Source organism: Oryzias latipes, chromosome 17 (genome assembly GCF_002234675.1).
Source record: "Oryzias latipes chromosome 17, ASM223467v1".
In the NCBI taxonomy this organism is placed as follows: Eukaryota; Metazoa; Chordata; class Actinopteri; order Beloniformes; family Adrianichthyidae; genus Oryzias; species Oryzias latipes.
In genome coordinates this window covers 7,337,372-7,362,282 of record NC_019875.2, presented here as the reverse complement: position 1 = coordinate 7,362,282, position 24,911 = coordinate 7,337,372, and the positions used below count along the sequence as shown (strand labels likewise).

Here is a 24,911-nt window from a genome sequence, read left to right as displayed (position 1 = left end):
CATACATACAGAGGTCATTTTCACACTTTCAGGGACCCTAAAGGGGCCGACCGGCTCTCTTCCCATGATCCCGGCCCAAAACATGACTCTGCCACCTACTTGCTGACATTGCAGCCTTGTTGGGACATGGTGGCCACCCACTACTCCATCCAGACCATCCAGGGTTGCACGGGACTCATCAGTGACCAAGACTGTTTGAAAAAAAGTCTTGTATGTCTGGGCCCAATAGACAGAATAGAAGGTTTACGTATAACTGCAGGCATCTGGAGGATCCTACACCTTGATGTTCGTGAAACTCCAGAGACACCAGCAGCTTCAAACATGTGCTTGCTGTTTTGGAACAGTATTTTAGCAACTGCTCTCCTAATCTGATGGGTTTGTCTGACAGAAACCTTCCTTATTCTGCCTTATCTGCACAAAACCGTGTGTGCTCTGAATCAGCCACAAATTTCTTATTAGTACGACGATCACGCTTAAGTTTTTGTGAAATATCCATATACCGTTAAACCATTTTGAGGAGAAGAGTGATCCCATGGCTCTTCTATATTGCTTGAACATGTTGGTCTGCTTAATAATGTGGAATGTCCTTTTGTAGTTTCCTCTTTAATCAAACTCATCTGGCAAAATAATTATCACAGGTGTCAGTGATCCAAAGAGCCCCTAGACACACCATCACCCATAAGTTTCATCTTTTTGACTCTTAATACATTTTGCATAATACTTCTGTTATTTTTGCTTCACCATTGAGGTCTCCAACAATGGCATCTTTTAGTATTTTAAGTAAGATCACCTCAACTTTCCAAAGTTACTTTCTTTTGGGACGACCCGTTGCGTCCGTGTTGATTTATGATGTCACACAGCTGTTGGCACTTTCTTGTGATAAACCCCTCCATAATAAAAACCCCTCCTGGGCTCAAAACCTGTTGAGCTTTGCAGCGTCACGAGCGAAGAACTCAGGAAAAAGGAAAAGGTCACAGGGGAAATTATCCTTTAAAAAGTTTAGAGTTGAGCAGCTTTCTTCAACAAACAACTGTTACTTTACTGGTATAGCTCTATTTGTTTTTCATCAATGTAGTGACAGTGTAGTAGTTGCCATGGCAACAGTGAAAACTCTGGGATCTGGAGTTGTTGCCTGGCCTTGTCGCTTGTGTTGAAACTTTTATTACTGTTGTCATCATTTAGTCTTTAAATATTCCATGTATGTAGATGATGGTGAGTGTACTGAAAGGTTGAATCAATCTGATGGGGGATCCTCCTCCTTTTTATTGAGTGTTTTTGAATGTGTCTCAGTAAATACACTGACTTACATTTTTTTGTTGTCAATTTTAAAGTCTGAAAATGAATTACATTCTTGGAGTCAATAGTACTGTATTTTTCTAAAAATATGTAAGCAAAATAATAATTCTAAGTTGATAAAAATGTCATCCTCTTATGTATTAAATTGTTGTGAAAATCATAATTCGCACTTTCACTAGCATTTATGACCTTGTTTGAGTGCATCAAAGCTGAGTCCTCTCATGTTTAGTAAGTAAAATTCACTTGTGAATATTAATAACTTAAAAAATTAGTTTGAATTCCTGCCAATATAGATATTTTTTTTATGTATAGTGCTAAATTGAATGGAAAAAAAGTTTTTTTCAAAAGCTGTTTCGACTTACATGATGTCAAGAGCTTATGTGCAGTTAAACTTTGTTTACAGTTTCTATGTCTGAAGTCTCTCACAACTCCCTAATTTCTAAAACACCAGTCCAGGAATACCCAGTGCCTTTGACTTCAATTTGGACACCATGCATTTTAGTGACAAATAGTTAAAACATGATTCATTTTGGCCTATATTTGCCTGTTTTATGGAAGTGAATTGCATTAAAAGAAAAGAAAAAAGCATGATTTCTGTTTTTTTTTGTGATTTTTGTTCCAAAGTTTCAAGAACTGCAAAAGCCAAGAACAATAAACACTAACAATAACCTCATCTGCTCATGAAAACTATAAGATGAGTTGCAATTAAAAGTAGAAAAGCCACAAAGTGTCACAAACACGATCTGTTTTTATGTGCTGATCACAATAGTACTAGTCTATTTTATTCTTTCTGCTTACTTTATCCGCAAACATTACAGAGCAAAACGTTGGATGTAGTTCTATTGACCAGTATGAACTGTCTGTTTTTGTCTGTGGTGATGCAGAACACTAACGAGTTCCAGCCGTCATGTGAATCTGCAGAGGCCGGCAGGGACCGTCTGTAAGGTTCCCGAAACGCCCCAGACAAACAATAGCAGTTTCTCTGCAACTCACCATGAATAATCTCAGGAACATCAAAACTGTGACAGAACACCCGTAGTAGTAGAAATGGAATTTGGGTGCAGGTTCAGGTGCCAGTTAAAACAATCTTCACAGAAATTATTCATATCATTACTCTTCCTCTCAGAGTGAACCATCATGTTTGAGTTGTGCAAGTTGTAGACACTTGCATAACACATTACAACTGTTGTAGTCCCGCAAAAAAAAGCAGCGTATTCTGCAAAAATTATAACAGAGTTGACCACGACCACAACGTGAGCATCCAGCAGGTCAACCACAGACTTCACTGCTTTGTGCCTGTTGCTGTTGTTGGGATTGACTCACAAACAAAATAAACATTTCATACTGGTCAACATTTAATACTTTCCTTAGGTTTTGTTTTGTGATGTCTGTGGATAAGGTAAGTAGGAAGAACAAACATTTTGGTTTTTCCGTTTTTAATTGTAGCTCATCTTGTCGTTTTCATGAGCAGATGGGCTCAGAGCCCGGTCTATCTGGAGTTTTTTGCTTTTGTAGTTATTCAAAAAGGATGAAAATCACAGAATTTGAACAAAGATCACCCTTTTTTTAATACACAAAAACATTTGAACAAAGATCACCTTTTTTATTTAATGCAATATGCTTCCATACTAGTGAGCATGGATACATATTATTGTTTTCCAAAGTCTTCTGGGAGATTTCCGGGGTACGGGATCTTTTGAAATTGTAGATCTGGACACCCCGGCAAAATGGTGAAGTGCACTAAGTAATTTGTTTTTACATATTTAAGATATTTTATTTAGTAATTAATTTTGGCACGACCAAACCATCGTGAAGATTGGCACTGATTGAAACAAGCAGCCTAAATCTAGCATCAGACCCATATTGTAACAAGAAATTGGTTTAATTATTTCTCAATTACATTAAGGTTCATGTAAAGATGGATTGAATCTTTTTTTTTGACCCAAGAAAACACTTCTTTTTAAATTGTATTCATTTTGAATGGTTGATCCCTTGTTTATCAGAAGCTTCCTGCACAGATTCTTGTTGTAAAAGTGCAATTTCTACCATTTAATTTTAGTTTGCAGCTTTTTAATTGTCTGTCAAATTCTCACCAGATTTCCAGGGAAAAATGATTTGTTTGTCTTCTGTTAAATACATGCCGTTTGCTCAAGTGTAATACATTTGGTTGGTGAAGTCAAACTGTAGCTCGTATTTGCTGAATCAGCTTTCCCAGGGCTCGGAGGTGTCAAAAGAAGCAGCAGTCAAAGTCTCCGTCCGTCCCCTCGGCAGGCGTTACGCCATCAGCCATAAAGCCGACAGCTCAGCATAGCATTACCGCAGCAGCAAACAGCTGACATGCACATGAAGGGGCTGGATCCATGGATACGGACACGCCAGCACAAGGAGGTGAAAAATACAGCGTGCGTGAACGCTGTAGACACCTCCCCGTGTGGGACCAGCCTGTGTTCTTAATCCAGCCTTAGCGCATGGTATTAAACCGACTTTACTGTTGGTTTGTGTGGAAGGGAAGGGTTTGGTGGCTTTTCCGCTGCAGCTGGAGGGTAGAGGAGGAGGAGGAGGAGGAGGAGGAGGAGGAGGAGGAGGAGGAGGAGGGTCTCTCCTTCCAGCCGCCACCAACCAGCCTCTCCCTGTGGTTGCTAGTCGCTGCATAGTTTCCTCGTGGAAGTCCATGTCTAGACTTGTTCACAGAAAAGTCTTACTTCTCAGTTCGTTTTGTTTTGAAGGGAGGGAAATTCTCACAAACCATCAAAATTATATATATATATAATTTAAATATTGCACAAACAAAAGTTAAATAAATAAAAAAGTTGAAGGACAAAACAATAGATAAACTACAATGATGGAAAGTAAAAAGGTTAACTCAAACTGTAAATTAGCGACTTGCGTCAGTTTGGGAGGGGTATATGATTTTTTTGAAACAATTACAGCTTATTTTTTGTTGTTGTTATCCTCTTGTGTTAATGTAGAAGGAGCATTGACTGTAAATGAGAGCCGGACTGAGTGAACATTCCCCCTTTGAGTTTCAAACCGGAAGTTCCCTCTTGCTCCTGGAAGCCCCACTCCCATTGACTTCTAGATATTTGTCAGAATACCCATTCTTGCTCTGGTACCTTTCTCTAACATGTTCTTGCTTATTTATTTCCGTTCATGAGATGTGGTAGGGATGTGGATGCCCAACAAGCTCACTCCCGATTGGCGATGGTTTTTGCCATAGAAATATCACCTCAGACCGACTTGGACCAATCACTGCTTACTGACGTGGCGGCGCCCATATCATGAAAAAATGGAGGCTGAGTTGACGTCGTTTAGGCGCCAAAAGCAAGTGATTTTCTATGGGTGACGCCCCACTCACTCCGTCTTATTCTCATACACAGTCAATTAGAAGGAGCAGACATAAGACATTTTACTTGCATGTGCCTCCTATATGCGTCTTATCATGAAATCTCTTGTATGCAAAGTTTAGTTAAAATGAACAAAGAACAATAAACAGTTATTGATGTGGAAAGAAAATACCAGAAAAGTAAAAAAATAAATAAAAAACGCTTAAGATTACACAAATATAATGTTTTTAAATCTGTTTTTTTTTTACACACTGGTGTAAGCTTTTACCTTCATTTCTTTAATTTCTTTTAACTGCTGTTTGCTATAAAATGCCTCAAAATTAGGATTTAGAAACACACATCCATGAATGTTTGCTGAAACAAACAAAAAAAACAGCTTAAAATGAACTTTGATGTTTGAATTTTCAAGAAGATGGATTCTTCAATCGCTCCACTTTTGCAGTGACGTATATAACGAATATGTTACTTAAAATTGCATTTCTTAGTATGTCTTTATTCAAATCATTGTGAATCGGGAGCAGTAAAAATAAAGAGCTTATTTGTTACAAAGAAAACGCACAAGCCCCCTGCTCCACTTTATAGTCTGGCTGGATAGCTCCAATATTGCTGGCTATTTTTTTTACTGCCTATATACTGTCTGATATATACTAATATACGGTCTATGGCTGTCAGTTATAGGTGATAGGAAGGGGGACGGGGTTTCTCCAGGCCCAGCAACAGTTCAGAGTTGAATTTCTAATGAACTACAGCCACTCTGCAGAAATTATGTCCCAGAAAATGACACAGGTTTTTTGATTTTGGATAAAAACTAATTTTCTAACAAACGCCATCATCCAATCAGTGGGGTCCCACAATACTGACGTTTCTCAGCTACTTATTTTGTTCTTTTTTTTCATAATTATTTTACTTTTTAAGTTGTCGTTATGATCTTTAATATCTTTTTGCATTACGTGATTTGTTGATGAGATTTACCGCCATACATTTCAGCCCCACGAAAAATGTAAACACAATACAAAATATTCTTTTGAGTAAAGAGTCTACATAAATAAATTAAGAGAATACAAATGAAACAAACATAGAAAAGCAAGGAAAGAAAGTTTTCACTTAAATATGTTCAGGTATTTGTTCTAAAGTACACATTTTGGTTTGTAGTCATAACATATAGTAAGACTGCATTTTTTTTTCAACACTTCTAACCCCAGTTAGCCTTCAAACTACGGCTGCAACATGACTCATTACTCTAATAGCAGTCCATGGTGCGTCTCACTTCCATGACAACTATCATTTAGTGGGGCGGCTCTCATACATAAGAGCTGTCTCGCTGACCAAAAAATTAAACTTGTCAAAAAAAAGAGTTTTGACTTTAACGTTAGAACAGCTGCAGGTGGTTGTTTTACCCGTTCCACCTCACCTGACCTCCAACCAGCCGCAACCTGATACCACCACCCTGCCCTTTGTCCTCTAAAACACAACGGGAAGTTGAAGCTGAGCGGATGTCCTTCCAGGACTGAACAAACCAGACCGGCAAGCAGTTGATGAATAAATAAAAAAGACTTTTGACTCTGGATAGAAAAACCTCACTTCAAATTTAAAAATGTTTTGATTCATTCGTGAAATAATTATTATATCTATTTTTTAAATTATTTCTGGGATCATTTTTAAGGGCGAACACACCAGTAAACGCTGAGCGTCCTGCCGCTTCAGTTGTTGATGAAACAGAGAAGCCGAGAAGCTGCAGTTTCTATTGGAAACGTAGTCCACTTAAGCAGGCGGTGATCAATCCACAGCTTTAATTTCTTAATGGCTGCATTGACCCTCTGGCCCTGTCCCCGCTCTCCAGCTCAAATTGTTTTTAAATGGCTTGGCTCTGCAAAGCTCTCAGCTCCTCTGATTACATTAGTATTGGGCAGAATGGGGCGAAGGCTTTTGTTGCAGCCCACATTAGTGTGAATTCATTGTGCGCCATATTTGTGTTTGTGTGTGCGAGCACGTCTGATGCGCCACCCACATTGATTTCTTTACGTAAGGGATGCACACCCTGTGACTTTGTGCGCCTGACTCTAACCTGTTTGGACTTTATTGCCAAAGTCAACAAACACACTTGCTGCTGGTTATTTTATTTTCCAAGCTGCAATTTATTGTTATTTTTTTTTTTTTCAACTTTTAAATATTGAATCACTGGGTTGTCAGTGAAATTCTGTTAAATCCCAAAAGATTAAAAAAATCAGTTGACCATCGCAAAAAAATCAAGCTTTTTCAATTTTACATTAAATCTCTACTAAATAAAAAATGTGGTTTATAAAAGCTACTATTATTGACCAGAAATCAATGTACCCAAAAAAAATTCTAAACCTTCTTTTTTTTCCTTATTCTGCCTCCAGTTAACTAATTTTTACATGAAATCATAACATAGACATCCTAAAAACATGACAGTGTTTCAGATTCTTGCTTCTGACTGTAAAGATGCAGCGCTTTTTTCAGCTCAACGCCGGCCTTGTAATGTTACAAAGGCACTACTTATAAGGTTCATACAAAGTAGATTCATGCCTGTTATTATGTTTATAAAATAAAGTTTTTATAAATGTTTTATAAAAATATAATCAGACTTTAAACCGGTCTGTGATTACATGTAGGTGACACACGGAACAGCTTGTAGCATAGCATCATTGATTCTTGTGGCGCGTGCGTTAGTGTTTTTATTTTAATTTTTTTAGTTTTTGTGGAAGTAGGTTCTCTTTGCTTGCTGCTGTTTTCACATCTGCGCTTTGTGAGAGACCAGCGGACTGACTTTACTTAGAACAACGGAGGCGCAAGAGAGCAGAAGACTAGCAAAATAAAATCTAGATCCCCCCCCCAAAAGTCTATAAAAACAACAAAAAAAGATTCATCGCACAGCAATAGATCCTCCCCTTTCCATGGAGGAGCTGACAGCGGCTGTGGGGCAGATGGTCTCAGACGCTGAATGGATTACCTACAGACTTCTATAAACACTTCTGGAAGCTCCTGGGCCCGGACCTTTTGCAGTGTTTCAGGACCGTATCGGTAGAGGTGTTGTCCCTCATTTGTGTCGTTGTGCAGTTCTGTCCTTGCTGCCAAACAGAGGTGATCTGACTTTCTTGAGAAATTGAGACTTCTTTACCTTCTCTGTACGGACTATAAGTTGTTTTCAAGATTCTCTCCAAGGGACTCAAAAATATCCTGCACACAATTGTACACAGAACCCAGTCCTATTGCATTCTGGGTCGGACTATAGTGGACAGCCATTTTCTTGTGCAGAACCTGTATAACATTTGTACATTGTGTGACGCTGAGTTGGGTATGATTTCTTTAGATCAGTGGATCATAATTTCTTTTCTACTCTATGAGCTTTTGGAGATTTCTTTTGTCTCAGTGTTGGGTCTGCTGTACAAGAATGCTTTCTGTTTGGTGAAGATGTATGGAGGTGCCTAGTTTTCCCATTAAATGTTGGAGGGGCATCAGGCAGGGATGCCCTGTTTCCGGTCACTCCCTATTGAACCATCCCCACACAGACTTCACTCCACGTTGTCGGGTTTTGTGCTTCCAGTCTAACTCACAGGCCTTCTATTGTAGTTTCTGCATACGTTGATGATGTCACTGTATTTTTTAGTCCATAGAGATGTTTTCCCTCCTCTGTGATTGCCTAGACTTCTTCCAGAAAGCCTCTTTAGCTAAGGTAAATTGAGATAAATGCACGGCTCTCCGGGTGGGACGTTGGGTGCACTGCTCACAACCATGCTTCAGTGTCTCAGACAAGATTTTCTGGTTAAAAGTACCTTGTCTGGGACACTTAATGGATTAAAGTTTTGGGTATTTTCTAGGGTACAGATGTTTTTTGCGTAAGAATTGAAAGGGTGCTACCTGCGGAGTGAGTGGGTCAGACTGTCTGTATGGAAATACAGTAAACCCTTGTTTTTCGCGGGGGTTACGTTCCAAAAAGAACCCGTGATAGGCAAAATCCGTGAAGTAGAAACCTCTATTTTTTTTAAAAATTATTATACAATTATACATTGATAAGGAAGATACTAAACTGTCACATAATAATTGTATTCATCGATGTGAACAGAAGGCTTCAAATTGCGGAGATTAGCCCCGCCCACCGCGACCCGAGTAATTGGATTAAACGGGAGAAAATTTAAAATGATTATGAAAAAAATACAAAGTAGAGTCGGACAAACAGTAACTCAGGTGTATTTCACTGCTCTTCAGACTGAGCCGCTGCATCCTGACTCCACTCTGCAGTGTTTTCTTCTTTTGAAGCCCGCGGATCAGCTGTGTTTGTTCGGGAGAAGAACATAGTGATAGGCAGTTGTTGTTGCTCTTTTTTCTATGGGTTTTAGAGAAACTCGAAATTGCAAGATGATTTGCACGTACAAAATGTAAATTTGGCAAGCTGATTTAAGTACGTGTAAATATTAAACCGCAACGTTATTGATGCACAGGGAGAGAAGAAGCGGAGTGACTTTTTAGCCAATCAGCATGCAGAACGCAATACACAATGCAAATCCGGGAAGTAGCGAAACCGTGAAAAGTAAACCGTGTTATAGCGAGGGATCACTGTACCTGCTACTTCAGCTTTCCTTCAGGGGTAGAACTCAGTCAATAATAATAATTGTCAATAATTTAGTTGCTTTGACACTTTGGCGCAGGCTGATGGTACTGTCCCCTCCTGCAGGATTTATCAACACCATACAGAGGACAGTAGTGGACTTTTTCTAGTCTGGCAACCACTGGCTGTCTCTTGTAGTGTGGCAGCCGTCTGACTGAGGACGTCTCAGCGCCTGTTCTATGGCTTTGGCCTGCCTTGGGTTGACACTGCTTTAGTGTTGCCGAGGAGGGCTGGACATTGTGGCAACGACAGACATTTGTTCCTGCTTCAGCACCAGCACCTGGATTTAACTGGATAATCCTTTAAGACTTTGATCGGTCTGTTTTAATTCAATATTATTTGAATAAAACAGCCTTAATAAGCATGTTCACTCAGTTGTATTGATGTTTCGGGACTCAATCTATATGACCCCTTGACGGATTTTTGACATTAAGTTAAAAGGGGGGATTTCATATTCAAGACGAGGGAAAGTTGAAAAGTGGTCTACACAAAGGTAAAACCAAATTTTGTGTTCAGAATTGTTTTGCAAAGTTGTGCACAGAGTATTAGGTTTTGCACTTTTTGCATGTTTCTTTTTTACAGATTCCTGGTACTATGGGGTACATATTCAGTTCAACTCAATTTTATTTGTTTAGCCCAAATTCACGACAACAGTCGTCTCAATGGGCTTCGTACCGGTCATACATAGCTGTGAGTCAGGAGCAGAAAAAGATGATTAGATGACTTTTATGAAAGGTTGTAGCTGTGAGCTGTCTGAGCTGGTATCTTGCACAGCTGGATATCTTCAATATTGCTTTCCATTTTTGTTGCATCACTAATATCAGGTTGGGGTTGTGAGGAGCTGTAAACTAAAGGGAGAGATTATGAACAGATGGATGTTGGGAACTATGCAGAGACTATGTCCTAGAAAACGACACAGGTTTTGTCATTTTGGCTACAAACCGCATAATCATAATTAAAAGACCACTGGGAATGCCTTTACAATAGATTAAAAGATGATCGGAGTGGAACTCCATAAACTATTGAGCATAGGTTCAAAGTGCCTCAGGATCCAGGGCACTGGATGGTCCAGCACTGTGGGCTTTTGTGGGGTTGGGTAGTTGTGTGTGATTTTAGTCACAACCCCAGTTTTTATTTTAGACATTTTCATTTTTAATTTTAAATTACCCTTTTCCCGCTACATTCTGTGTCACTAAGGCTGCATTTAAACTGCAGGTCTTGATGCCCAAATCCGATTTTCTGACTATACCCGATTTTTTTTTTGACGACCTGCTTACATCATCTTTTAAAAGTGACCCGTATCCGATTTTTGCATCTACACTATACAATGCTGAATCTATCAAACATAGACGTTCTGAGGACTTCGTAGCAGCATTTCCACCTTCGGCGGACCTCCTTCGGACTTTTGTGTGACTGCGGTTGTCATGGAGGCAACGCAGCGATGGAAGGAGGCGTTGCCTTGAGCGCTCCTGGATGAGGCAGGAGAGGGGATGCACGGGAGAGGAAAAAGGAGGGCTGCTCGGCCGGCTTATGTGCTCTCTCTGAGTTTGAATGAGGAACTGTTTGCAGACGTTGTGCTGTACTAACAGTTTGATCCAAGCAAAGAAATAAACGGCTTCTAGCCTGTTCCAGAGCAACGGTGTCCCACTTCATTAGTTAACGTTTACGTCCCGACCGGGACCGGACCGGAAATAATGAAGCCTGAGGCTGGAAGGTAACACGCTGACAGCAAAAACAGCGCACAAAAGCACCTTAGTAAGTCATGTGATCTCAGTTGGTGGTGTCCTGACTTGACGTCACTGACGTACAACTCGCATTTACCGATTTGTCTGCTTACATGGCACACGCAAATGAACGTATCCGATTCATATCCGATTTATTTCCACATATGAATGAGGCCTGAATCCGATCTGAGAAAAATGGAATCCATGCGGTTTTGTCCTGCTCACACGTTCACCGGTCATATCTGATCTGAGCCGCATGAGAGGAAAAAATCGGAATTGGGTCACTTGAACCATGCAGTGGAAATGGGGCCAAACACACTTTAAATATTTAAATTTCTCCTGTCTAGAAGTGTGAAAAGGTCAGAAGAAAGTCACACTATTGTTTAATGACTTCAGCTTCAAATAGTTTTTGATGTTTGACATCTGTAGTTAATTCTGTGGCAGAAAATATAACCTCTTTATTCATATTGGATGGATTCTGCATGTGCTAATCCAATAGAGCTTTACCTAATAATGTCATTTTATAAAGATGCTTGAGATTTATTCGGTAGAATAAAGTAAAAGGATTCAGACTGAAAAGGAAAAGTAATAGTGAAGATTGGTTCATCCGCTTACGCTCAGATATGAAGATAACAGTTGAGGTTACTGGGGCCAATCTCTACAACCAGTATGTAAACAGAGATATTACAAAAGCCAAGGACACTTTTGACAGCTTCAGTAAAGAACACGCAGACGTACCTTTAACTTCTTCTAAGTAAAGGATGTATATCACTTTTTCTGATTATTGTTACCAAAGTTCCCATTAGCCACAGCCACTTGTCGCCTAATAGATTAAAGGGAACCTGCAATCATTTACTGGCTGGTAATAATTGTAGTTGTACAATTACAGCTGTTTTAGACAGCTCTAGACTTTTTTTAATAGATTTTTGCATTTCGATTTAAAAGTTTTGCCACTGGTTTGTGGCAAGAAATCTATGTCTAAAAAAAAAAAATATATAAACAAAAAAGAAATTTTTGCTCAGCCTCGCGGAAGAAGCTCCTCCTAACCTACTAACCTAACTCCGAAAAATGTAAGCCCAAGAAAGCAGAACGCTGGGAAAACAAAAATCCAGATCTTTCCCAAAAATAAATTGTCTAAAACAACAAATACGAATTAACCAATAAAATTGATTTATAGCCCAGCCCTACTTTAAAATCTTCATATATATATATATATATATATATATATATCCTTTGGAGCCGATTGCTTCAAAGTGGCTCATGTGACAAATAAGCGTTGGCACCCCTGAGTTATACCATCGGTTACTAACATTTTTTAGATGAACCTGATTCTTGACAGAACAAGATTTAGTTGCATGGTGCTGAAAACAACAGTTCTGTCAGGAGTAGTTTCTTTAAAGTTGGCAGTGTCGAGCACTGTCACTCCACTTGTCTTGGATGGATTTTTGTGATCACATTATTCTCCGTTTCCTCCTCCTCTCCTCTCTTATCCTCTCTGGTGGTGTAATTAGGCCATATATTCCTCTGTCCTCGGGCCAGATTATTCAGAGCAACAAATGCTCCACCTCCTATTCTCTTCCATGGTGTCACCCCCAACCATCCTTTCACTGCCTTGTGTTACTGTGTCGGAGTGGTGGTTTCTAGTCCGGTGGAGACCGTGTTTCACTCGGGCAATGGCGAAGTGCCGATTTCCTGCGGTTCCTGCTGGGTTCTCTTGTTTTTCTCGACCTCTGTCCTCTTTCCTGCTCCTCCTCCTTCTTTCTTAACATGTTACTCTAATCTCCTTTCTGTCTCTCCCTCTGCCTCTGTTGTTTTCCCTCTCCCTTATCCCTCTCTCCTGCCTTCATCTGCTCAGTATCAGTCCCACTGACCGCCTGTTATGTAACAGTCAGGTGATGCGGTGGCCAGTTAAGGGCCCTTAAAGTCCCAGCCGACTGTTTCTCCTGCCTGGTTCTGACAAACAAACACATGTATAGAAATGAATCCATTTCCTGTATAGCCAAACTGAACTGACAGCATTCAGGAAACGTTGAACACAGTTGATAAAAAGGTGTTTAAAAGGCTCAAATAAACATATTTTTTATATTATATTGTGTTATTACTTATAACCTTACTATATCTTATATCCACGTGTTTGACATGTAGATACATTTATGCCTCCAACTTATGCTGCAGGAAATAGGACACTATTTAGACTTCTGACAGCAGGTGGAGGCCGTATTCTCGGCCAAAAGCAGCTGCAGATAAGCCCAGTGATAAAGTGGTGGTGGGAAACAAGAAGGTGACAACTTGCTTGGCCTGGTTAGGACCACACCACTCAACTCATTGACCCCGTGGATCAGATACAGCATTGCCCCTCAGACTTCAAATTTTAACTGCCAACCCTTAAAAACTGAATATTGAAGTTGTAGTGGTAGCAACATTATATACATGCAGTAAAATGTCTCTCTGAGGTGTTTTACATGTATTGAACCATATGAAGCTGGGATGGTAAATGGACGTTTAGGACATTTCTTGTCCGCTTGATCACTCTTTAGTACTACCAACCCAATCAGCCGTTTTATCTTGCATTTTCTTGGGTTGTGTAGCGCTTCTGTTTTGGCCCACAAAGTACTTTTGGTCACACCGTTACCTGCCTCACACAGGTAAACACACCGAGACATTGTGTCTGGGGATACAGTGAGGTGTTGGCTGTCAAGTACTTAAAAAACATTTAAAAAATCAATTAAAAAATCAACTAAAACAAACATTTTGAATGCTGTGTTCTAAATTCCATAAAGTACAACAATTTTAAGGTAATTCTACACTTTTTTGTGTCGATGAGTGAAATAGTTTTCGATTAATACATAGCATCGACGTTGCTTCAGCATTTGGGTTTTTATGGCCTTCATAATGAGAATGAAACAAGTCGCAAATGTAAACTAAACCTTTATTAAAACCAAGCCTCTATATTTAATAGGAAGGAAGTAATTTCCCAACGACTCCAAGACATGTGGGGTTCAGCGCAAGACCGGAACTAAACCCACGATGGCTGTACTGCAGGCGCCCCTTTAGGTGTGTTAAGTCAAAACATAAACTACCATTTAGGTTTAGCTACCAGTGTGTCCAACTTTTTGACTGGTTGTGTAGAAACAGTTTTGTGAATATATTTCTCATGTTTACATCATATTTTGTAACTTTCCATTGATGGTACAGTACAACTACAGGCTAGTTACATAGTTTCACAACAAAAATGTCTAAAATGACGTTTAATTAAATATGAAATTAAACAGGATAAGGGGTACGGAAGAAACCTTCAGCAGGTTGACCGTTTTCTAAAAAACAGGGCAGTCATGTAATTTTTGATACTGTATTAATGCTATAATATATTTTTTGGTCATATATAATACCCTTAAAGGCAGAAACCTTTTTTTTTATTATTTCATAATATTTTACCGTAAAGGTCACACTCCGGGCTTGGACCACACAGATGGAAACATGGACGGTTCCACAGATTGCTATCTTCTGTCAGGAGCTGTTCCAGTTGCTTCTCAGTTCTCCTGAATTTTGTGCCTATTACTGCGACATATGGTACAAGTCTAGCAGCATGAGGTGACCATATGGTGTAGCGTTCTCTGCCAACGAGTGCATGATTTAAATGTCACCAACATTCACATTTTCTTTCTTTTCAGTCTTGCAAAACACTTTGGAAAAACGACTCACACATATTCAAACCCATGCATTCGCTCAACGTGATTATTTCTGTTGAAGTCGACCATTTTTAATGAATGAAAAAACACTGATGATGCCCACATGAATTATCTATTTGGAACCCAGGTGATTACTGACGCCCACGGTATCCCCACTGGGCCTCCCACATGTTTTCTGTAGGCTCATTGCATTGTTTTCATGATTCAAACATCCATTTTTGATCATTCATCATACAGGTTGTGTGCATCATGAATTTATAAACAGTCAAAATTCTAAAATGCTGGTGTCTGCTTGAAGAACAGGTTTTTTTCTCTCTTACTCATCACGGTCCAAAGACCATTGTTTGAAATTCTGATCCCTTTCTCTTTCTTGTAGGTGCTGATAATTGCTAAAGATGAGTAGCGGTGAGGGGGACACCTCGGAACCCCCAAGAGGGGACACTCTGAAGAGGAAGGACTGTCAGTCAGACCTCCTGGGTCCCAGGTAACAGACTGGCGTCCGTCTACAACGGCCTCAATAAAGCATTTAGACAATTGTAGCTATTCTGCCTCTTGATCCATCGTCCTCAATTTCTTCATGCCACCTTTCAGCTTCTGTCAAGGCTTAAATGTCAGGTGGCTTCTCACTGGACTTCATGATGTTCTACAAATTACACCTTCTAGAGACATGATTGTGTCTGTCATCCAGCTCCTTCTCTCTTTTGACAGTTGGGTGTCAACAGGTTTTTCCATATAAAATGTGCTTTCTGGTAGAAATCCATTTCAAGAAAAAATAATTGAAGACACATGAAGACACTTATGAGAGTCTGCATAACAGTCGTCTAGGATGTTAAAATGTTAGATATTGCTGTATTGACTTAGTATCAGACATTACTAATGAATTTTAACTCTTAACATATTTAGTAACTTGTGTGTTACAGCGAATACCCAAAAGCAGCAAAGAAGTATTAACAAATGAATGTGTCACTAACAGAATCTATTTCTATATTTCTATTGATTTGTATTGTCTAAAATCACTGAGCCAAGTGTCCTGTTGGAGTTTCTAGACCCACATTTTTATTTTTGTTTTAACATGAACCCTAAAGTGTTTCTAGTCTATTCTGCTGTTGTATACTGGGTGAAGGCTTTTTTAACCTAGCCCTAATGTTTGTTTTCATTTTAATGGGCTTACTGTAAGTGACCTAAACTTAGTGTTTGTCCCGTCAGTTGTGTTTCAAGTGCTTTAACTGTACCCAGAATAAATGTATATTATTTATGGCTACATCAGGACAAAGCAGCTACTGAGAATGAAGGAATGGTTCATATCCTCACCAAATGTATAAAACTTATTGTAGAAAAGGTTTTAGCGAGGACCTTAAGGGGGGTGACGATGTTTCCAGCCGCACTGAATACACGCTCCGATGGAGTGCTTGTAGCGCTTACAGACAAATATTTTCTTGCCACTTTTGAGAGAAGAGGGAATCGAGCCTGATTATCCCGCCACCAGGCAAGCAGAGGGCTTCCTCCAGCAAATTTCCCGTGACTTCAGTGTCTGCACGGATTCTTTTTAGACTGTTTAAGTTACGCTGTTGTCTTTTATGCCCGTGTTTGTGTGTATTTAATTTAACATTATCTGTAAACATTACAAGTACTGAAACATGGCGAGCAGTTAATTTAAAATCGGACACACACAAAAAAAATCCCCCATAATGTTTAAACGACTGTCCCTCCCTTGCGCAGGAGGATGCAGGCTTTTTCCCCCAGAAGCCCTTGAAGTTTGAACACAGGACTCGCGGAAAGAATAAATTAGCAAAGATGAATGTGTTTATGATAGTTCAAATCACACACCATATGCAGTCCTGTAACTTTGAAAAAGAAAAAGAAAAAGCTGCGGTGATGAATCATTACCACAGTGATCATCTCATCACCACGGTGATGCGCTGATGCGATTATCAACACACCCCTACATCAGATAGTAAATGTTCTTTTAAGCAGCAAAGTGGGCATCTTCAAATTCAAACTGGAGTCTAACACCTTACAATTTTGAGACAGTAGGGTTGCAACGCAAGTGATTGACAATATTAAGTACTGTATTTTCACGACCAAAGGGCGCACTGGGTTTTAGGGTGCAGTTTCAGCAAAAGCTCAAAAAATAGTGCAAGCAGACACGTTAGCCCAAGCATTGAATTGTGGCGTAACTCGCCCGGCGCCGCCACCCAGTCTTAGTAAAACTGTGTTCGCCATCCGTCATCCACCACTCTCACGCCGTTCGCAACCTTACTTTGAATGCCCTGTTGGCACCAATGTCCAGCAGTCAAGCCTCCCAGAATGACAGCATCTCAGAGTTCATTTGCTTCACTTGTTTTTTCACAGCGGCTGTGAGATGGGTTGCTCGAGTTGGTCTTCCAGCTCGGGCGACCTCGCCTTGTTTCCACGGAAACTCAGCTGTGTCTCCTTGACTTGTCGGAGTTTGTTTTCCAGCTTCCTCCACTTGCGATCCATGGATTCATTCATCTTGAATTCTTTCGCATCTGCTCGATTCTCATGTTTCTCCGCGTAGCTGATGGCTTGCAGTCTAAAGTGTGCTTCATAAGCATGTCTCTTTGCAGGTGGCATTTTTCACGGTTGCCAAAATCATGTTGTTCTGCAAAATGGATATACCTTCACTTTGTACTTTTCGGGGGGTGTCTTCTTTCATGTCCACACTTCCCTCCTTACTGTTCTCATGCTGTCCTCTCCTATGTCCTCTTAACCCAAGTCATGAAACAACACCATAGGGTGCTCTGTACATTTTGGACAAAATGTATGACTTTTAGGTACTCCATATGGTCATGAAAATACGGTAATCTGTGTTACGGTGTGGAAGTAACTTCCACATCCCTTGAGGCAGGATCCTGGTTCATAGATATGAAAGAAAACTGGTTTTACCTAAGTAACCAACGATAATTTGATGATGTAGCTGTTAAAATTTAAAAGGATACCTGTACAACTTTGGATGTTTCCCCTCTGTGTTTGTCTGAGCTACAGTGGAAACATGTCGATATCTCTTGATCGGTCTGCTGATCAGTCAGCTGCATTGAATGAAAACTTTACAGAGCACCTTATTTCTGTGTGCTTTTGGGGTCGTCTTCAGGGTCACGGTAGATAATTAACAGTTTTGCATTGTTTACTTTCAAACATTGGAATGATTTGTGCCAAAAATGGTGGTTTTAAAAAAGCATTTATCGCTTTATCTTATTAACATTGCATTATTTACTGTTCTTTCAAAGATCTATAAATCAAGACTGATTTTTACTTCAACAAATCCTTAATTAGTTGCCACTAATGACAGAAAACAATTTGGGGTTTCTCCGGAGCTGAAAGAAGAGGATGATGATCTATTTTGGGTGGATGGAAAGCAGAACCGCTGCATTATTATTTATCCCAAATAGTTTACATAACAACAAACAAGTTGTTTAGGTAATGGTTAGCTGTGGTAAAGAGACTCATTACTGTTAGGTCAGAGAGAGGTCATGAAGTTACAGGCGAAGAGTTCACCTCACAAGGGTGACCCGGTCACTGCACAAAGATAAAACTCTCTTTTTGATGATGAAGTTGGATTCTTTCTGACAATAACAGTGTTGTTGTTTTTTTGTTGTTCTGTCTGTGATCCAGCCCCAAGAGAAGCTTTGAGAAACGCAACAGGGAACAGGAGAATAAATACATTGAGGAGCTGGCAGAGCTGATCTTCGCCAACATAAATGACATCGACGACCTCAACTTCAAGCCCGACAAATGTGCCATCCTGAAGGAGACGGTGAAGCAGATCAGGCAGATCAAGGAGCAGGGTGAGGACCTTCAAGCAACCGCCAGAGTCACGTTGGTTCTCTGCTGTGGTTACCGGTAGTTTTGCTACAGAGTGAGAACAATGCAGTTCTATTTTGTGCTATTGGTAATGATTGGAAATGATGGTTTTATAATTACAGAGCATTTTTTTTCATGCTTTTATATCTACAAACACGGACAGAGTGTGAGGAAGTGAAAACCCATAAGCAAAGTAATGTGATAACCCCCAAATAACGTCTGGAGAGGTTCCCACATTTGGAAAGTCTGAGCATTGTCATGAAGACATCCTGACTCCAAACCAAGGAGGAACAACCGTTAAACACCATCCGACAGCTGCGGAGCAGAAGAAATCGTTCACCTGAAACAGAAGAAATGAACACCAAAACAAACTGGGGAGACAGTTTGTGGCAGAGCTGTTATGCAACACTGACCAACATGATGAAACGCCTCAGGGGAGGATCTGCCCCCTGCTCAGCCCCTCCATCTCAGTTCTTTAGCCCTCTTCTTCTATTTGTTGCTCTTCCACCCTGGTTTCCTACCACCTTTTTTCTTCTCCCCCTCCCTTCACATCTGATTTTTTTCCACCTCCCGTTATCTGATCTATCATTCTTACTCAATCTTTTTTTTTTCTCCTTCACTTTGTCCTCATTTCTGTCTTTGTTACACCAGTTTGCCTTGTCCTAATATTTTTCCTGCTCCCTTCTTCCTCTCCGTTTGTCTTTCTATCTACCCATCGCTCTGGATTGATCGTTTTACTCCTTCCTGTTAGTTTTTCTTGTGCTGTTGCACCACGCTTGCCTTTCTCCTACGCCCCTTTGACCGGCCAGCAGGCGTCCACGTGTGGCCGCGCTGTTTGTGCCGGACAACAACAGCTGAACAATCACACACTCGCACACGGAGACCGCACACGAGTCGCACATCTGCAGGGTCACACATGATGTTGCCAAGCATTCAACTGATGGGATGGACCACATTTACAGATTTAGACAAGGAATTATAATAATAGTATAAATATTAATATATATAAATATAAATGAATAAATAAGAAGGTGACTTGCTAGAAAAAGCTGCTGTGACCAAACAGGTTTGAGTTGTTTTGGTCCACACCTTTCATTTACAGAAACTGCAGTGTCGAGTTACTACATCCTCGCATGAAACAAAGTCATGCAAAAACCAAAGTTTGTCATTTCATTTTATACCACTAATTTACACAAAATCCAATAAATCAAAGACGATACCCATTAAATCTGTCAGAGCAGAGAGCTATGATGATTTGTGCTTCATTTTCTACAAACCAACCTCACCAACCTTGAGATCCTAATTGACCATAAAAACCTCTGAGAGGCAGAAACAAATTGACTCCGCGTCGCTCCATCACAACAAGCGTTCTGTATCTAATCTAGTTCCAGTCAGGTGAACTACAATATGAAGAAATAAAGCTCTAAGTCTCTTAAAGGACTTATCCATCTTCCTCTGCTTATCTGGGAGGGGGTCGCGGGGGCAGCAGTCTAAGCAAAAATGTCCAGACTTCCCTCACCCCAGCCACTTCCACCAGCTCCTCTGGGGGGACCCCAAGGCGTTCCCAGGCCAGCCGAGAGACGTAGTCTCTCCAGCGTGTCCTGGGTCTTCCCGGGGCCTCCGCCCAGTGGGACATGCCCGGAACACCTCTCCAGGGAAGCGTCCAGGAGGCATCCGGACTAGATGCCCGAGCCACCTCAACTGGATCCTCTGGATGTGGAGGAGCAGCGGTTCTACTCCGAGCTCTCTCCGGGTGACCGAGCTTCTCACCCTATCTCTAAGGGAGCGCCCAGCCCCCCACAGAGCTTTGCTTTTTGGCTCAGCTCTCTCTTCACCACAACGGACCGATTCAGTGACCGCATAACTACGGACGCTGCTCCAATCCGCCTGTCAGCTCGCGCTCCGGTCTTCCCTCATTTGTGAACAAGACCCCGAGGTATTTAAACTCCTCCAACAGGGGTAGGGACACTCCACCCACCGAGAGATGGCAAACTACCTTTCTCTGGTGGAGAACCATGGCCTCGTATTTAGCTGTGCTGACCCTCATCCCAGCCGCTTCACACTCTGCTGCAAACCGCCCCAATGCATGCTTAAGGTCCCAGCTCGATGAAGTCAACAGGACAATATCATCTGCAAAAAGCAGAGAGGAAATCCTGTGGTCCCTAAACCAGACCCCCTCTGGCCCCTGGCGGCGCCTAGAAATTCTGTCCATAAAAACTATAAACAGAACCGGGCAGCCCTGCCAGAGTCCAACATGCACCTGGAACAGGTCCGACTTACTGCCGGCTATGCGAACCAATCTCTTACTCCGGTCATATAGAGACTAGACAGCCCTCAGTAAGGCTCCACGGACCCCAAACCTCCAGAGCACCCTCCACAGGATACCTAAAACACATATGGACTGGATGAGCGAACTCCCACAAACCCTCCAGCACCCTAAAGAGGGTGTAGAGCTGGTCCACTGTTCCACGACCAGGACGAACTTAAAGGACTTGTATCATGCAACATCAACTTTTGAGCTTTCAAGTGGATTAAAATGTTTATTCATCACAAAAAACAACCCCAAAAAGGGTATTTTAAACTGTGTTGGAACCCTGACTGTTAAAGAACAGAAACCGCAGAATAATTAGTTTTAAAAAAACAAAAACACTTCATTTTTACAGGATTAAAAATAAACCCCAAATACAAAGCAAATCTAAAAGTAAAATAGATGCACTGCTTCTCAATTCCTGTTCAACAGAATCTCAAGTGGCGTTAGAGTTGGTCTGCAGATACGATTCACCCCTGCTGAGCTGCCTCCTCTGGCCCCTCTCTCTCCCCCTCTGCTTCTGCCACCCTGATCAGAGTTAAATTCATCAAACACTTTTTATTTAAATGGAAGCTTTTTGTTGGTTTTATCTCCATAGAAACCCTTTTATTTTTTGGCCACCTGAGGGTTATGAACAGGTTTATGTAGTTCTTTAATGTATCAGCAAAAATAAACTTTGGGATTATTTTTTTGGCAACTGAAGTTTTTTTTAACAAAGCCCACATTCCTAATATGGTCGTTCGGCTTGAGCCAGGGATTCGTGTATTAAATTTTCATAATATTCTTTTGCGAGCTTGCCACGCTAATGCTGTTCCACATCTTAAGGTTATTTCCAAGATGTTTTCCCTAGTAGCTTCACAATGGGGCTTGAGGAGTTAGGAGACAGTAGATCAAAAATGCCTAGGTGGAGTTGGAATTTGGATCTGGTACTAATCCTTTTCTTTTTCTTTTTTTTTAATTGAAATGGGTGCCCTTTTTTGAGGTCAAACAAAACTTCGATTGTGGGTGTAGTCATGTTTTGTGAAGATCCCTCAAACAAAACTTTTCTTTTCCCATTTTGCCACTAAATGGCTGCCAAGCTGTAGGTTGTGTGGCCATAGTGGAATAGTGGAATCATTTTAAAACTACCTTGGGACATCCCTGATACGTGTGTGTTGGATTTGTTGGGAGATTAGAATTTTTTTTTTACGTCCAACCACTAGGATGTCATCTTGTTCCATACGTCAAAAATTCCTTTACAATGGGAGAAGGTGGCAGGGGCAAAAGTTTCAATCAAAAGCATAGTAATAGAAAGAAGAATTGCTAAAGGTAAAGTAAAGAGGCCCAAAAGAAGATGGAGCCTCCAATGGTTACTTGGTGAACTGCATCTGATTCCAGTTGATTGATATCTATAGTTTTCAATAAAATAGCTTGGACTTCCTTTGTAAATAAGTGAATAAATAATAAGTGCCCTGTACTTTTAGTTGTTTACCTTGACAAATGGGGATTATGTAAGCGTCATCCCAATAACTCTGAAACCAGTTTGGTCTATCAGGGGATTTCGACTCAAACAAACAGGTTTCCTGGTTCTTCAGAGCACATTTTAAATGAAGAACGACCTTTTGATTCCGATCTGCTGCAGAGTTGTACTAACGGAATTGTTAGGCCTGATGGCTACACAGCTCTGGTCCCACAACAGGAATGTCAGCTATGTTCCCTAATGGGGCCACGGGAGGCTTAACAGTCCAGTGGTACAGCCATTGAAGAGAGGAAAAAAACACTACTGTAACGTCATTGTACAGAACGTGATACCAGGTGGATAAACCATCTTGCTGACTGGGCAACTTTGGTTGATTTGTGATTAGAACGGTAGAAGTAATTCATAAAAACTTGAAGCCTTAAGGATTTATCTTCACAAACACATAAAACGTTTTTTCCGTCTCTTTCAAAACCAACGCGTAGCAAAAATCTTCCTGCTCACAACATATTTTAACCCTGCAACACTTTGGATGAGCTTTCGCTTTGAATTCCAATAAAAATGCATTGATGAGTCACACATTCCAGTCAGTGGAGATACTGCATTTGCTTTATTAGCAGAGAGGTTGTGGTTAGAATCCCGGTCTGTTCTTTGACACGTTTGACACGCTACAGAGTAGGAAATGATGAGCTTCAGTCGATAAGTGGCCATTGGTGATTTGTCTCATGGATGTAGAGCTGCATTGGATGGGTGATCTTTTCACCTTAACAGTTATCTAGTGAACTTGATGTATCTTGGTATCTCAGTTATCTCAGTTAATATAAAGAGAGCAAAAGATTGTGTTGTTTGGGGGGGAAGCTGGAAATGTCTTAGTCTAAACTGCTCTTACTGGTGGATACGGGCTGTCTGCGGGCACAAAGTGGGTAAACCTTTACAGCGCACATACGTAGGTGGCCCGCGCAAAATATCAAGGTTGTAGACCACTTAGTGAGCCCATAGATGGAAAATGTTCATGTGCACACTGACATGACATGCAAGAGTAAAGTAGGTGAGACGCAGGCGTGTCGTACTTTGCAAACCCTGCACACTGGCCAGGGACCCCGTTAGTGCTGTGATTGCTCTAAGTTCGTGTTCAGTGTGCAGCCTGGCTGGAAATGGTTGAGCAATCAGAGTGTAGTTTGTGCCCTTGCACTTACTTGTCACCTGCACACCTCCTGCGTGCAGCATCCATGTGCAGTCACACCTTACTGATGACTGGAGTGTGGCACAAAGACACTGTAGGACTGCATCACGGGTACATCAGAAGTGCGCGTAACTTACATTAGCCTTCATTATTATACTTCACGATACACTTACCACACTCACGATCATTGTACGCTCTGTTTTCATGAGGTGGTTGCAAGAGCCACCAGCGTCAACCCCACGTACAGCTGCATGTGACACAGGCTTAAATGAAAGCTAGAAATTACTTTTAAAAGAAATCTAGTAAAAACAAACCCTGAAAGAAATGAATGAAGAAGATGCACGACAATTACCTTAGCTTTTCAGGGACCAAATGTTCAGGTTCATCAATGATGTTGAAAAATGTTTAAACTCCTGCTTTAAAAATTGCCTAAAACTTTCAGCTTTTAATTTTTTGGGATCTGTTTTATCATTTTATGTTCAGAAGTCATCTGTAAACTGCAATAATCTGTAGCGCAGATCAGACATGTTTCATCTTTCTGAAACTGAACTTACGACCAAGAAAGTGACTCCCAACCAGCATAAAAATAAAGATGGATGCAGTTTGAACAGCTTTTGTTACAGTCAGAATGAAGGTAGTAAACCTTGGCAGCCTAATCTCAAAACCTTCTCTCCCTGCTTTCTCCCGGCTTACTTTGATACAGAAAAGACGTCAGTGGCCGATGCAGAGGAGGTGCAGAAGGCAGACGTCTCGTCCTCAGGCCACGGTGTGATTGATAAAGATGCACTCGGGCCCATGATGTTGGAGGTAGGTTCAACTATTCTTTTAAAGTCATTAAAGTAGTTTTAAGTACATTTATATAATTTCAGTATACAGGCAGATCCTTTGTGTTTTGGATTTGCTGCTTCAATTTTGGGTGTACCGCAGGGTTCTCTCCTTGGCCCACCTTTTTAATGCAGAACGTTATCGTTTTGTGTCATTTTGTAGCAATGCCATGCAACATCAAACACTGTTCTGTTAACATTTGAGTCACCACCGTGTTCTATGACAATCAGTAAAAGTGACGGCACGGTGGCGCAGTGATTAGCGCTCTTGCCTCACAGCAAGAAGGTCCCTGGTTCAAGTCCAGGCTGGGGGACCTGAAACACAACATGAATGGGGAGCTTTCTGTGTGGAGTTTGCATGCGGGGAGTAAAAAGGAATAAATTGGGTGAAAATGAATAAATCTGAAGCAGAAAATAGGAACACTAGAAATATTATGAACTAGGATTGGAGAGCCAATGATGTTAGTCTACACAAAATTGTCTCATCCTGCTTATTTATCAGGGTGTATTTGTGTTTTAATATTTGACACATTTATCTTTGTTTATTTTTTTGTCCTTAAGCGATTTTTTTTTTTTTTTATTTTTTTTTTAAATTCTGTTCCCCTTAATCATTTTTTTACATTTTCAACAGTTACTTT

General features: G+C 40.7%; 1 protein-coding gene across 5 annotated transcripts in view; it reads left to right on the top strand.

Moving 5' to 3' along the window:
* The window catches only part of LOC101175434 (nuclear receptor coactivator 2), a 74,753-nt gene that overhangs the window by 24,063 nt on the left and 25,779 nt on the right, over positions 1–24,911 (top strand). For all 5 annotated transcript variants that reach the window (XM_023964774.1, XM_023964775.1, XM_023964773.1 and 2 more), the window contains exons 2-4: positions 15,057–15,164; positions 18,314–18,486; positions 24,153–24,256. In XM_023964774.1, the coding sequence (XP_023820542.1) occupies positions 15,076–15,164; positions 18,314–18,486; positions 24,153–24,256 (366 nt within the window). In that variant the 5' untranslated portion in view covers positions 15,057–15,075. The remainder of the gene's footprint in view (positions 1–15,056; positions 15,165–18,313; positions 18,487–24,152; positions 24,257–24,911) is intronic.